At 37.8% G+C, this 16,092-nt stretch overlaps 1 protein-coding gene across 3 annotated transcripts in view; it reads left to right on the top strand.

Moving 5' to 3' along the window:
- Positions 1 to 3,951: 3,951 nt before the first annotated feature.
- MTFR1 (mitochondrial fission regulator 1) overlaps positions 3,952 to 16,092 on the top strand; it is a gene marked incomplete at both ends in the record, with an annotated part of 53,133 nt that continues 40,992 nt past the window's right edge. For 2 of the 3 annotated variants that reach the window (XM_080693657.1, XM_080693656.1), the window contains 2 exons: positions 3,952 to 4,017; positions 13,944 to 14,042. In XM_080693657.1, coding sequence (XP_080549783.1) covers positions 3,952 to 4,017; positions 13,944 to 14,042 — 165 coding nt within the window. The remainder of the gene's footprint in view (positions 4,018 to 13,943; positions 14,043 to 16,092) is intronic. The other variant, XM_080693658.1, reaches the window with a different exon arrangement.

Genomic DNA, 16,092 nt, shown 5'->3' with positions numbered 1-16,092 from the left:
TTAAAATCGGTATTGATAACTTTATATGCAAACAGCAATATTTAAATTCTTTCCTTCATCAGGTCTCCCCTTCATCTCCATAAATCTCCTTCCACTGTTCTATTAGTGTTTCTCTTTATTTTGCCTACTTTCTAGCTTCCACATATTAGTGAAAAATATGGTCCTTTTTGAAACTGGCTAACTCACTTAGCAAGGTATTTTCTATTTCTTTCCACTTACTTACAATGACATAATTTTGTCTCTGTGACTGAGTAGAATTCCATTGTATGTTTATGCCATAGTTTCATAATCCATTCATCTGTTGACAGAGACCTAGGCTGGTTCTATAGTTTGGCATTTGTGAATTGTGCTAGTATGAATATGAATATGCATATATCCTTTTATTTATTTATTTATTTTTTATTATTTTATTTTATTTTATTTTATTTTTTTATTGGTGTACTGTATTCATACATCATAGTGGGATAAAAACTTTTGTAGACATACATGCACACATCGCCCAGTCAGCCCCCACCCGATCCCCACCCCATTCTCTCCCCATCCCTCCTTCCCATGCTTGGCTTAGTGGTTGACATCTAGTATTTTAGCAATTTATCCAAAATTAAAAATGATAATCTCATATAACAGTTTCATTTGTCTGATACCAAGCTTTTGATGACTTAAAGATAACATTTCAATATTTCTTTTTGCTTTCTTTCTTACCAGAGAATATTTTTTTCTATTTTTTTTAGGTGAAACTATCATATATTTATATATTTATTTTTCAGGAAAAAAAATTTATCCTAATATGGAATATGGACTCTAGATACCCAAAACAATCTTGAAAAAGAACAAACCTAGAAGATATATATTTTCTGATTTCAAACCATATAAAGCTACAATAATTGAAACAGTGTAGTACTATTCTAAAGGCAGATATATAAACCATTGGAGTTAAATAAAAGCCTAGACCTAAATTCTTCCCTATATTGTCAAGTTATTTTTGACAAGGTTTCCACGAACATTTGGTGGTGGAAATAATAATCTTTTAACTAAATATTGTTGAAACATAATAATTACATGGAAAAGAATAAAGTTGGACCCTTACCTAATCCCATATACAAATATTAACTCAAAATAGATAAAAGACCTAAATATAAATCTTAAGACTATAAACTTTTAGGAGAAAATCTGGGTCATAAAACCTCACAACATTGAAATTGGCAGTGATTTCTTGGATATGATTTCAATGGCACAGGCAAAAGAAGAGTATACAAAGTCCCTAAAAAATAAAAAAAAAATTGTATATCCAAAGACAATGTAAACAGAGTTAACAGTTACTAATAGAATGAGATAAAATATTTCCAAATGCTATATCTGAAGGTATATTAATATTCCAACTAGAAATCCTAAAAATTAACAACAATAAAGGCAAACAATACCATTTAGAGATAGGTAAAAGACTAACATAAGTAATGAATCTCCACAGATAACCAATCTTAGTTGACTGTTGGATGGAAACTCTTGTTTCTCTGGTTCTGGTGTGTGTGACCTATTTCTTCTTTGTAGTTAATCTCTTTGAGTATTTTCTCTAGTGCTGGTTTTGAAGACATAAATTCCTTCAGTTTCTGTTTGTCATGGAAGCTTCTTATTTCTCCATCTAATTTGATAGAAAATTTTGCTGGGTAGGAAATTTTTGGCTGGAAGTTGTTTTCTTTCAGAGTTTGGAATATGTTACTCCAAGCCCTTCTGGCTCTCATGACTTGGTTTGGGAAGTCTGGAGTGATTCTAATCGGATTGCCTCTGAATGTCACTTGGCCCTTTGTTTTTGTTGCCTTTAAGAATCTCTGCTTGGCTTCCACATTGGTCATTTTGACAATTATGTGGCGTTGGGATCCTCTTCTCCGATCCTGTCTAAAGGGAGTTCTATAAGTTTCCTCACCTGTGTATTAACTTCTTGCTCTATGTTTGGGAAATTTTCTGCTATTACTTCCTTGAAGAGATTGTTGATCCCTTTGGTTTCACTTTCTTTTCCCTCCTCTATTCCAATTATTCTTAGTTTAGCTCTCTTAAAATGGGCCCATATTTCTTCAATATCAGATTCCTGCTGTCGGGTATTTTTTCCTAGATTAGAAACTATGCGTTCATTTTTGAAATGATCATCTTCTAAGAGCGAGATTATGTTCTCCATGTGGTCTAATCGGTTGTTTGTGCTTTGATTTGAGGCCTTTACTTCATTAATTGCATCCTTTATCTCTTTTTGGCTCTCTCTGAGTTTTTTTCGAAGCACCTCTATTATTTCTACAGTTATTTTCCTGATTTGATCTTCTAGAAATCTCTGATTTTCTGTTTTATCGGGTTCTGATGTCGTGGGGTTGTGGGCATTCATTGCTCCAGTATTATTCCTCTTTCCCATGATTTCGGAAGTTTGTGCCTTCTCTGGGTTCTTCTCTTGGGTCACTATGACTTCACTTAAGGTGTCCTGGATCTCGATTCAGTAGTATCTCAGACCCCACTACTCCTTTACTGGGTTGTATCACAGAGTCTTTGACCCAGAGAGTCGATAGAGGCTGCTTTAGACTGAGGGGGGTGCCAGGTTGCACGTTCTCCTATGGTGTGATATCTCTGCCACCGCCACTCCCCCACTGGGTCGAGTCCCAGGGAATACAGTACTGGGATTTCTCCTCTGTGGCCCGCAATTTGACTCACTGTTCTTGAGTATGCAGATGTAGCTGTATTGGATTCAGTGAATTCTCTGCTGCTGCTGCCGGTGGCAATATGGCGCCGCTGCTACGCCCTCGGCCGTGAGGCTGGCGTATTACTTCTTAGTTTTGATTTCCACTCTGAATCCCTGCAGCGTGTGCTGAGCTCAGCCACTGGGAGCTTTAGATGCTCCCTGTGCCGAGAAATCCCGCCTGGCTGTTCCGCAGCGGCTCACCTCGGCTTGCTGTAGCCGTCTGGTGAATTTGCTGCTGCCGCCAGCAGTATGGCGCTGCTGTCGCGGCCTCGGATCTCCTCTGTGGCTCTGAGCTCTGTTCTCAGTCCGCGTTCTCTCTCAAGTCTGGTGAGTTTTTTGTTTCTCTGGTGATGGTGTTTTCTGGCTATGAAAGGCGCTGATTTTGTGGTAATGGAGATTGGTTGTTAGCGGGGCTCTTAAGCCCCGCTTTTCTCGGTCGCCATCTTCCCAGAAGTCTCGCATATATCCTTTTAATATTCTGACTCCATTTCCTTTGTGAAGATACCCAAGGGTAGTATAGTTGGTCATATGGTGGTTTCATTCCCAGTGTTTTGAGGAAAGGTTTTTTTCTCTTAACGAGTTATTAGTATGTTGATTATATTCTGGTGCAAATTCCTTATCTCATTGAAAACTGGTACAAATTCTGGTACAAATTCCATATCTCATTGAGAACTAATATTTTTATTGAACTGGTCTGCATGATGCAAATTAACATTTAAATTCGATAAGATACAGAGTGTATGATGGGTCATTAGGAGTGGAAAGTACCAGTGAGTGTAGAAGAAGTTTTATCCTTATATTTTGACCCTTTCATAGTATCTAAATTCCTGTTTCTGAAGTTCCTTTCTTTCTCATTTTTGGTGACACGGAAAACCTGCATCTTATTATTACAGGTACTTGCTTTCTCAGCCTGTTCTTTGCTTGGACATGAGTTTAGACTTGGCCAAGCAAATGAACCAGTATGTACAGCTATTTAGGTGCTGGTGATATAGAAAGGGAGTAGCTGTGTGACTCTGTTCTGTCAGTGATGGCCAGAGCAGCTGCAGTTGTTTTAAAAGTATAGTTTTAAAATGTTTTAAGTTTACTTTATAAGGCATAGATAGTAATGATTCTCAATAATAATTATTTCATTTTAGTATTTGAATTTAAAATTTTCAGCGTGCTTTATGGACCATGTGCTGCTATGTATGCCTGAAATACTTGAAATGCAAATTTGGGAAGACTTTGCCATCTAAATGCTTGGCTGGATTAAGTGCCTGATTAGGATGGTTTTTCAACAAGTTGGAGTAAGCATGCAATCGGTGAGTATTCAGATTTCAGTTGTAAAACCCAGACACTTAGATATCTTAAGAATTTTTCTGAGAAAATGAAATCTATATATGATAAATATTTGAATTCAATATTTCTGTACTATTTAATTTTCTTACTATTTAAATCATAGAAGTGAATCTTTTCCCAGCATTCTAATTAAGGCAGTAACTTGTGTGGAAAACTTACTACTGTATTCATGTGACCATTAAAAATAACACACTTGTTTTTAGTAAGAGAAAGGCTTGAACATAGAAATCACTTAATAAAGTATGTTTAACTTAAACTTAATTACTTTGAATGTTTTCTACCTCCGGCTATACTCCCATGGGCTACACTCCCAGACCTATTTTTTTATACTTTTTTATGTGGAAACAGGGTCTCTTAAACCAGCACAGCTGGCTTCGAACCTGCGCAATCCTTCTGTCTCTGCTTCCCAAACGCGGGGATTACAAGCGTGCGCCACCACGCCCGGCCACTAATTACTATTGAATGCTACTATAATGTGGTTTATCAAAGTAAAAGGCAAATCATGCTTCCTAAAATAAAATGACTATAACTAGGAAGAAAAAAAATTTTTAGTATGATTGTTCTATGCCAGAAAAGCTAGTTTTGATCTTGACATTTTAAAATTATTTTCTAGCCAGGCATGGTGGTTCACGCTTATAATTCCAGCATTCGGAAGGCTGAGACAGGAGGATCGTGGTTTGTGGACAGCTTCAGCTATTTAGTGAGGCCCTCTGCAACTCAGTGAGACTCTGTTTCAAAATAAAGCATAAAAAAAGTTAAATATATATATATATATATATATATATATATATATATATATATATATATATATGGCAGGGGATGTAGCTCGGAGGTCTAATGCCCCTGGGTTTCATCCTCAGACCCGCAAAAAAAATAAAATAAATAAAATTATTTTCTACTGGTACATACATTTTGTTCAGATTCATAGTAGTTATTAGGGCAGTTGTGCCAAACATATTTTATACAACACGTGTTTCTCATTTTCAAATTCATTGTTTTGATGTCTGTGACATGCTATTAAGTTTTATTAAAGATATAGTCAGGTTACATCATTTGAATATGGGTATAATTTTTAGTGTCCTACTTGCAATTTTGTATGTGTATGTGATACTGGTGCATTCTACCTCTGAGCTATGCCCCCAGCCCTATTTTTTATTCTTTATTTTGCAGCCTACGGCAGAGAGCTGTAGCTGAGGCTGGCTGAGAACATGCGATCCTCCTATCTCAGTCTCCCAAGTATTGTTATTATAAGTATGTGGCACCATGCTTGATTTATCCTTTATTTTGAAACAGGGTTTCACTAAATTTCGAGGGCTTCACTAAGTAGCTGAGGCTGGCCATGAACCTGCGATCCTCCTATTTCAGCCTCCCCCAGCTCTTACTGTCAGTTTTTTATTTTTGTTTTGCATCTGAACTTTGAATTTCTTTTTAAATTACTATCTTGAAGATAATAGTAAGGTAATTTAAGTTACAATGTAAATACTTTTATATACTTGTTTGTATGTTTTGAACTTTACTTAGTTTAGCTGTAGTACCTTCATTTATTTACCACTTTTTGGCTACATAGTATAGATTAATATTTTAGTACTGATAGCAAAAGTTTCTTTTTTTTCTGAAAGAAGGGAAGCTTCTGTTATTCCTAATTCTCCAAATAGTGAAATTTTATTATTTACTTGTTTTTCTTTTTGTGGTACTGGGGATTGAACTCAGCGAGGCATTCTACCTCTGAACTACACTCCTACACCTATTTTTTTCTTCTTTATTTTGAAACAGGGTCTCACTAAGTTGCAGAGAACCTAAGTAGCTGAGGCTTGCCATGGACATGTGATCCTCCTGTTTTAGCTTCCCAAGTACTGGAATTACAAGCATATGCCACCATGCCCGGTAAAATTTTATTATTTTTATTGTAATTTTAATAAGTATATTTTAGTGGCAAGATTGTGGGTCCTGGACTTAAACAAACATGGTTCTGAAATTTGTCCTGGACAGTTATTTTCTTCATCTACAAAATAGGGATAAGAATTGCTTCTGCAGAGTTAACCTGTGGATTGAATGGCAGTGTTTGTAAAAACACCAAATTGATTTTTGTATAGTGTGGGTACATTCAGTAACGGTTGGTTTCCTGGTTTTGCTTTGTCCTCCAGCCTTCCTTCTCCACTCTGAGTCAGGCTAATGTGTTTAGTCAGGCCAAATGCAGAATTCTCAGGCACAGGTGATGCATTTTGTTTAGTTTTGTTCATATTAAGGGGTAAAAAGGGGTGCCCTTCACCAGAGAATGAAACAGCTCAAAATATTAAAGTCATAACTGGGGTCCTTCCTGCTAATAGAGAATTAGCAGGATCTTTTTAATTTTATACATTTTTTTTTTTGTGGTACCAGGGATTGAATCCAGAGTCATTCTTCCTCCAATTATGCCCTCAGCCCTATTTTACTTTTATTTTTATTTTGAAACAAGGTCTTGCTAGGTTGATGAAGAGTCTCACTACTTGCTGCAGCTGTCCTTACACCTACAATCCTCCTGTCAGCCTCCCAGGCTAGGATTACAGATGTGTACTACCAAGCCCAGCTACAGTCTTTTTTAAATGTTTGAGGCTAATATAGAATCTCCAACTTTAATTAGTTTGATGAAAACCTATATGAAATCAACTTTCTTCTTAGGTAAAACATTTTGATCTTTTGGGGGTTTATAATTTTTTTTTTTTATGGTGGTACTGGGGTTCCTAGAAGCCCTTCTACCTCAGGGCTACACTCCCAGACCTATTTTATACTTTTTATTTGGAAATAGGGTCTCTTAAGCCAGCACGGCTGACTTTGAACCTGTGGGATCCTCCTGTTTCCGCCTCCAAAGCGTGGGGATTACAAGCGTGCGCCACCACGCCTGGCGTTGGAGGTTTATAATTTTAAGATTTTAAGCCTGTAAAACTACAACGGTGTTGTCTATCAAGATTTTACCTTTGGGCATCTGAGAATTAAAGAAATTTTCTTAGTTCTACGTGTGTGTGTGTGTGTGTGTGTGTGTGTGTGTGTGTGTGTGTGTGTGATATTGGTGATTGAACTCAGGGCCGTTCTACTGTCAAGCACAATCCTGGCCCTATTTTTGTTGTTTTTGTTGTTGTAGTACTAGGGATGAAACCCAGGGGCATTCTACCTCTGAGCTATATACCTCTAGCCCTAGTTTTTATTCTTCATTTTGAAACAAGGTCTCACTGAGTTGCAGAGGGCTTCACTAAGTAGCTGAGGCATGCTGTGAACTGCAATCCTTCTGTCTCAGCCTTCCAGATGCTGACATTACAAGCGTGTGCCCCACCACGTCTGCCTCTGTTTATTTTCTTTTTGAAACAGGGTCTTGCTAGGTTGATGAGATTCTCACTACTTGCTGAGGCTTTCCTCCAACCTGTGATCCTCCTTTCTTAGCCTCCTAAATACTGGGATTACAGGGATGAGGCACCACACCAAGCTAGTTCTACCTTTTGATGATTAACATGCCCAAGTATTTAACATATAAGGGAAGTTTTTTGAGGTGATGGTGGTACTGTGGATTGAACCCGGGGTCTACCTCTGACCTACACCTCTAGCCTTTTATTATTTTATTTTATTTTTGTTTCAAAACAGGATCTTGTTAGGTTGCTTAGAGTCTCACTAAGTTGCTAAGGCTGTCCTCAAACCTGCAGTCATCTTATGTATCTTAGACTTTTAGATACTGGGATTACAGTTATGCTGGGCATATATAAAGGAATTTGTCAACTGCTTGAAAGTGTTCCAGAAGTAGAAACTGCCTTCATCTTGTTTTATCAGATTTTAAAAAAATGTGCCTTTTAGGTCAGGGTTTTTCTTTGTTTTTGCCATTAGGGCATCAGCGGTTATTGGCTCGTTGTATTTTGCTATACACATCGGCACCACCATAATTTCCATCTCTGCTTGCTTATCTTGCCAATGCCTACAGTGCCCAGTGCTTTTATATAGATGGTGGACAGTCAGTTTGAACAACATCCTTTTTTTTTTTTTTTTTTTTTGGTACTGGGAATGGAATCCTTCTACCTCTGGGCTACACTCCCAGACCTATTTTATATTTTTTATTTGGAAACAGAGTCTCTTAAGCCAGCATGGCTGGCTTCAAACCTGTGTGATCCTCCTGTCTCTGCCTCCCAAGTGCGGGGATTACAAGCATGCGCCACCACGCGTGGCTGAACAACCCTCTTTACAGATGAGAATCCTGAGGCTCACCATGTCTATGTTCAATGCCTTGACTAAAGTTACCTGACAGATAAGTGGTAGAGTTATAATAGGAACTGAATTCCAGTTCCAAATTTCTTCCTTTTTTTAGTCTACTTTGGTACTACTTTACAGTGGAAGGAGAAGAGTGTTGATGTTTATTAAAGACATATTATAAATACCTTGACTCATTTAACACTCATAGCCTCATGAAGTATATCTGCCTTTAAAGCCAGACCTTGGCCTGTGTTTTCACTGCTTCAAAATTTATTTGAATTTGAAACAGTCACATATGTGACCTTTTTATTAAGTGTATTGTTATATTCAATCTCTAAGCAAAATATTTTTAAGCTAAAAGAATAGTGTGAAGCTAATATTAGATTCTTATTAATTTCAGTATTTTGTGATGGTAAAGAAGATATAGCAGATACCTACTTTGTATTAACAACATAGTAATACATAAGAATTATACCTTTGTATTCCTTTTGTGCTCCGGAAGAGTAAAAAATAAGAGAAGCAAGAGAAGGACTTTGAAATTGTTAGAATTTCATCTTCAGCTACTTAGTGAGGCATTTCACAACTTAGTGAAACCTTGTTTGAAAATAAAGAATTAAGCCAGGCGTGGTGGCACAAGTTTGTAATCCCAGTACTTGGGAGGCTGAGGCAGGAGGATTGCGCAGGCTCAAAGCCAGCCTCAGCTACTTAGTGAGGCTCTCAGCAACTTAGCGAGACCCTGTTTCCAAATCAAATTATAAAATAGATCTGGGAGTGTAGCCCGGAGTAGAAAGCCCCTGGGTTCCATCTCCAGTACCAAAAAAAAAAAAAAAAAAAAGAAGCTGGGCGTGGTGGTGGTACATGCTTAAAATCCCAGCATTCAGGAGGCTGAGACCAGAGGATAGTGCTTTGCAGACAGCCTCAGCTACTTAGTGAGGCCCTTCTCAATTTAGTGAGACCCTGTTTCAAAAATAAAAAGACTGGGGGTATAGCTCGGAGGTTGAATGCCTCTGGGTTCCATCCCCACTACTAAAATAAATAAATAAATAAAATAAAATAAAAAGACTAAGCCGGGCATGGTGGTACACGCCTGTAATCCCAGCATTCGGAAGGCTGAGACCGGAGGATCTCGGTTCGCGGACAGCCTCAGCTACTTAGTGAGGCCCTCTGCAATTTAGTGAGATCCTGTTTCAAAATAGAGAATAAAAAATAGGGCAGGGGATGTAGTGTAGCTCAGAGGTCGAATGTCCCTGGGAGTGTAACTGAGAGGTAAAATGCCCTTGGGTTCTATCCCCAGTACCACAAAAAATGAAAATAAAATAAAGAATTATAAAATAGGGCTAGGAGAATAGCTCAGAGGTAGAATACCCCCGGGTTCCATACTCATTATGGCAAAAGAAAAAAAGAAAAAAAAAATTTGACTCATTGCATGGACCTTCTTTCCAGAAAAATATCATATACACATTCAAATTTGTATGTAATTTCAGGAATATATGAATCAAACTATATCACATAGTTTACATTAAGAAAAAATATTTATTTAGAATTAAATTTATAGTTTTTTCTGTTAAATATTTTCTCTACTAATATAAATTAGACTAGCTTATAACAAATAAATTACCACATAAAACTTGAGTGCGGTTATCAGAATGAGGCAGATGACAGCTTCAGAATCTAGCCTCACATGTCAACACATGTACAATAGCATTTCACAATGTTAAAAAGAACAAATTGCATTCTGTTGCCATCCTCCTTTCTGTCATCACTTTCAAACACTGTAGCTAAATGTTATGGACTGTCATTACTAGGCAGACATGCATACACATACACATGCTCATTAGATTATTTATAAGCAGCTTTTACAGATAAAGCAAAATAGTTTTTGTGCTTTATTTCTTTGAGAATTATTTCTCAGTGAGATCAAATTATCCAGTAATAACAGCTCATTCCCTGACTTCTCTCTTACATCTTAAGAAACTGATAGATTATCTTAAGAGGGAGTGTCCAAACCAGTATACTGACAAGACACGGTTCAGCCACAAGTTAGGGTAGGAGATACACTTGGGTCATGTAGCCTCCCAGTGCACAGATGGTGACTTTTTAGTACCATCTGTTCACTGTTTCCTCACAGCCGCGTACAATTTTTCCCCTTGGTTAGGGCTGAATTAAAAAAAAAAAAAAAAGTAAAACACTGACTTTTAGAGTTCTGGAAGGTAACTGGAAAGAAAACTACTCTTTACCCTCACTTCTTCCTACCATCCAGTAAAGAGTATGGTTCTTCTTCCTAAGTATTCTAGTCCTTAGCTTTAAAGGACCCATGGCAAGCCTGGCGTGGTGGCTCACGCTTGTAATCCCAGCGCTTGGGAGGCTGTGACAGGAGGATCGCACAGGTTCGAAACCAATCTCAGCTACGTAGTGAGGCTCAGGCTCTCAGCAACTTAGTGAGACCATGTTTCCAAATAAAATATAAAATAGGTCTGGGAGTATAACCTGGAAGTAGAAAGCCACTGGGGTTCTGCCCCCAGTACCACCAAAAAAAAAAAAAAAAAAAAGGACCCATGGCTTCTCATTTTTTGATGCTAAGTAGCATATAATTCACAAGTAACAAGAAAACATTGTTAGTCTACTGTATATGCTTGAAAAAAAATCATTTTCTTTATCATTGTAGACAAAACCTAAGTAGTCTATGTATTTTTTTATAATTAAAAACAAAAACATTGGCTACTTCATTTATAGAAAGGCACCTGGTATTCTTTTCTCCTGATATTAAACAGATGGATAGATAATAGTTGAAACTTAGCCCTGCAGCATGTATTATGAGGAATGCTAAAAGCTGGCAGAAACATTAGTTCCTGACCTTGGCAAATCCTTCCTAAATTTTTTCAGTGTGAGTTTTTTGTACTTTTGAAATCCAGACAAGATCTTTGTTTCCTAGAAGGTGGGGGGATTTGCTTTAGACTGTATAATTGTCACATCACGACGCATAAATATAATTCCACTTCTCTTACATCATAGAGTTTTAACACTTAACTAGAAGATTAAAAAAAAAAAGAGAAATGACTGAACATTGTACCACTGTCCTATGTATTTATTTTTAAAAGATCAAGACCTATTAAGATGTGTAAGGTAAAATGTTTACTCAAATATTGTATGGTTCAGATAATTTGTCCATGCTTTTTCTGGGAGGGGGGTGGCAGCTCTTAGGGTGATTCAGTAGCATTAGAGGCTTCTCATATTCCTCTAGTTGGGCATTTTGCCATCTCTTGATCCTGGTGTTATTAAGACTGTTATTGACATGAATGATGTTTTGCTCTAAGCTTCAAAATTTCCTCTTCAATTTTTTTGTCTGATGTTTATATTTTAATATTGTACTGACCAATTTTCTAATGTGTCATTTTTTTCATAGTAGTCATGCTATCCTCTTTCTTTTCTTTTAAAATGTCTTTTAGCCAGGCATGGTGGTGCACGCTTGTAATCCCCGCACTTGGGAGGCTGAGACAGGAGGATCGCGCAGGTTCGAAGCCAGCCTCAGCTACTGAGTGAGGCTCTCAGCAACTCAGATCCTGTTTCCAAATAAAATATAAAATAGGTCTGGGAGTATAGCCTGGAGGTAGAAAGCCTCTGGGTTCCACCCCCAGTACCACCAAAAAAAAAAAGGCTTTTGATAGCATATTCCCTTTCTTTACCTCTTCTGTCCAGGCTTTCAGGTATAGCACTCAGATAGATAGTTTTTCTCTTTAAGAAAAGATCATATACTGGGGGAGAAGTTTCAAGGTACAATTTGTAATAATTTAACATCCTACATGTGTATTTATTATTTATTTTTTGCTTTAGAGGTTTTTGTTTTTGCTTTAGGCATATCTTAATATCCTGTGTACACGGTTTCATCAGAAAAGTCCTACTCATTATGACAACTAGCTCATTTAGCACCTTTATGCAAATGAAAGACAAGGTCCTCCAAGAAGATGTGGGGCTTGGTGAGCAGTGTGACTGTAGTTCAGCCCCTGTCTCCCTTGGCCAGGCCCTTGTACAGTCAAAACATGCATGGGACAAATTGACATTTCACTCTTTGTACTAACTTGGGTTTGTTTTGAAAAAGTTAATTATAGCAAAAGTAGCTCATATTTTATATATATAGTGGTACTGGGGATGGAACCCTGGGGCATTCTGCCTCTGAGCAACACCCCCAGCCCTATTTTTTATTCTTTACTTTGAAATACGGTCTCACTAAGTTTTGGAGAGTTCACTAAGTAGCTGAGGTTGGCTGTGAACCTGTGATCTTCCTGTCTCAGCCTCCCAAGTACTGGGATTACAAGTGTGTGCCACTATGCCCAGCTCAGTAGCTCATATTTAAAAAGATTTTTGTTATAAAAATAACAAGAAGAATAAAATAGTGTTTGCTTTGAAAATAGAAAATCTAATGAAAATAAAGTTTTGTTTCAAATATAGCATTATTTATTTATTTATTTATTTATTTATTTATTTATTTATTTTTTGGTGGTACTGGGGTTCCTGGAAGCCCTTCTACCTCCGGGCTACACTCCCAGACCTATTTTTACATTTTTCTATTTGGAAACAGGGTCTCCTAAGCCAGCGCATGCGCCTGGCTTCGAACCTGCACGATCCTCCTGTCTCTGCCTCCCAAGCGTGGGGATTACAAGCATGCGCCACCACGCCCGGCCAAATATAGCATTATTTTAAAATTATTAGTTGTTATTCTATATGTACTGCCTTACATTAAAGTTTATTGCCGGTGCCAGAGCCAGAGAGCCTGGGATAGGAGCCAGCCGTGAGGCAAGGCAGGTGCTGGGGCCTCCGAGCCCAGGATTGGAGCCTGCCAAAAGATTAGGCCGGTGCTGGGCCAGTGAGGCTGGGATCGGAGCCTGCCGTTAGGCAAGGCCGGTGCTGGGGCCTCCGAGGCCAGGATTGGAGCCAGCTGAGGGGTTAAGCTGGTGTGGGGGCCAGCGAGGCCAGAATCGGGGCCTTCCATGAGGCAAGGCCGGTGCTGGAGCCAGCGAGGTCAGGATCAGAGTCCTCCAGGTGGCCAGGCTTTTACTGGGGATGTCAAGAGTGGGATTGGAATTTGCAATGCGGCATGCACAGAGAAATATCACAGAAAGTAAAAACCAGATGTTTCCCTTAACTAGCAAAATCTAGGAGGAAAGGGGTAACAGGAGGAGGTCTAGTTGCAGAAAGGGCCCTATAGAGAAGCAATTAAGGTGACCAATCAGAGGGTATGGGATGGGGGAGGATAGAACCTCTTTTAAACTCATGAGGTACCTAAAGAAATGTATCAAAGATAATCACCAATCAAGCATGGGAAATAGGGAGGGGGAGGGAATGGGATGGGGATTGGATGAGGGCCAATTGGATGATGTGTGCTTGTAAATCCTCTCAAATCTTGTGTTCCAATGTCATGTATGATTACAATGCACCAATAAAAATTTTATTGCCTTAATAATAGCCAGCTACATATGTATATATGATATATATATATTATATACTCACACACAGACACATTTAATTTTGAATTGAGAAATAAGAGCTTATTTCCCATAACATTTAGAGATTTGTGGTACCATAATTAATGTGTTAGCATGCCATGCAGTGAATAGTCTAAAGCTTTGCTTAATAGTTTTCAAAGTCTTGTGATTTAACATTTGTTTTTTTCCTATTTCTTTAGGTACTTTGGTCTGGAAAGCCATATGGTTCATCTCGAAGTATTGTAAGGAAAATTGGTACTAACTTATCTCTGATTCAGTGTCCAAGAGTTCAGTTTCAGGTACTGTGTTTTACATATTATATTTTAATATTACTGTATGGATCATAAATTTGAACAGGCAAGATGGTTTTAAAAGTACTTTGTTGTTTTTGAACTTTTCTTTCTATTGATAATGCTATCGAAACAACCAAAGTAAAGTCTTTCTAATTTTAGTTCTTCTTTGATTATTTAATATCTTTAAGACATTTATCCTTCTTAAAGTTACATATGTGAAGATTTAGAACCTATGATAAGCTAAGCAATTGCTAATTCCCAGGTGACCTCAAACATAGGCCTTCAGTTGCTTACACTACCACCATTATTTTCCTTAGAGTTACACTTTCCTCTTTGGACAGCCACTCTTATTTCTCTAGTTTGTTTATGGATGTCTCAGTGGATGCCATATGATTTATTTTTTTCCATCAATCGTTTCAAACTAGCATTGCATTTGGATCTACTGTATTGGCACTGGCAGTGTCAAAAGCAAAGAAGTTGTATAGTCAAATTCTGAATCAGCTGTACCCTTACTGGTATGTATGATTCTGGAAATTGAACTCGTGGCCTTGCACATACTAGGAAGTGCTCTGCCTCTGAGCTGTATCCTCATCCCTTAGGAGTACTTTTGAATTTTCAAGTATTAGGATTCTCTTCTAGCAGTAAATCAGGAGCAACTCTACTCTCGCTTGGTGATACTACTGTTTACTTTGACTTGTGCTATTGTTCCTTATTGTTACTACAATGTTAGACTTAAGCACATAATTTTGTTATTTTTTTTAATTCTCTATGATAGTAATATGACAGAACATTTCAGTTCAACATTTAACAATATAAAGTGACAGACTCTACAGCAGAAGCATGTGGAGACTTGGGGGATATATTTAACTCATCATTCAGAAGCTCAGAAATACCCCTTGATATTATATCATAGTTATAAGTGAACCCTGGAAATATAGGTGAAGATTTATTTCTAAGTGGTAGGATTTAGTTTTGTGTAGGGAAACCAGTAAGAATGTTCATTGCCATGTTCATGATCCTTGTAGGTTGACTGGCTAACCATTTGTACATCAGTGCCAATATTGACAGGCTGGAACTTTCCAAAAAGTAACTTTAATTAAACCTTAACTTTTTTTAATAATTAAAGAAATCTGTGGTAGTCTTTCAAGTATATGTCCTCAGAATTCAGTTAATTGAGACACAAATTGTTGTTTGCTTTATTTGCCATCCTTTAAGTACTATATTGACTAAGGCTTATTAATTTTTTCCTGATTGCTCGGTCCTGTTAAAATGTTCTTTCTGGTGCTAGGTGTGTAGCTTAATGTTAGAGTGTTTGCCTGATGTGTGTGAGACTGTAGGTTCAAACCCCAACTAGCACTGAAAAAAAAAGGGCTGTTTATCTGTGTAACCTTCTAGTTGCAGGAAAACCTGTTTCAACCTTTGTATTCATGTAGTTGGAGTTATGACCAGAGAAGGACACTGAGAAGCTGGGCATGGTGGCACATACCTATAATCCCAGTGCTTGAGAGGTTGAGACAGGAGGATCACAGGTTCCAGGATATCCTTAGCTACGTATGGAGGTAGTTTACCCTGTGGTTTAAAAAAAAAGAGAGAGAGAGCTGGACATGGTGGTGCATGCTTGTAATCCCCGCCCTTGGGAGGTGGAGACAGGAGGATCGAGCAGGTTAGAAGCCAGCCTCGCTGGCCTAAGAGACCCTGTTTCCAAATAAAAATATAAAATAGGTCTGGGAGTGTAGCCCAGATGTAGAAGGGTTCCATCCCCAGTACCCCCACACACACACATAAATTAAAAAATAAAAATAAATTTAAAAAGATATCAAATATTCTGTGCAAATCTGCCTCTAAGTCAGTGTAGCCAGATACATTTACTTGGGAGGGTTCTCTTTTTTTGTTATTATCAACCATGTAAAAAGGGTATGGGCAGAAAATATTACATTTAGTACAGGAATTGTATTAGAAAAGAGATTAACAAAAAAAGATTAAGAGAAACACTGGTGACCTATTTTAAAATGCAGTAGAGTAGCAGGGCGTGGTGGTGCTGAGACCAGAAGATAAC

The sequence above is a fragment of the Muscardinus avellanarius genome (genome assembly GCF_963383645.1).
Source record: "Muscardinus avellanarius genome assembly, chromosome: 4".
Taxonomy (NCBI): Eukaryota; Metazoa; Chordata; class Mammalia; order Rodentia; family Gliridae; genus Muscardinus; species Muscardinus avellanarius.
Note: the sequence above shows the minus strand (reverse complement) of the source record. Positions and strands in the feature narration are given on the sequence as shown.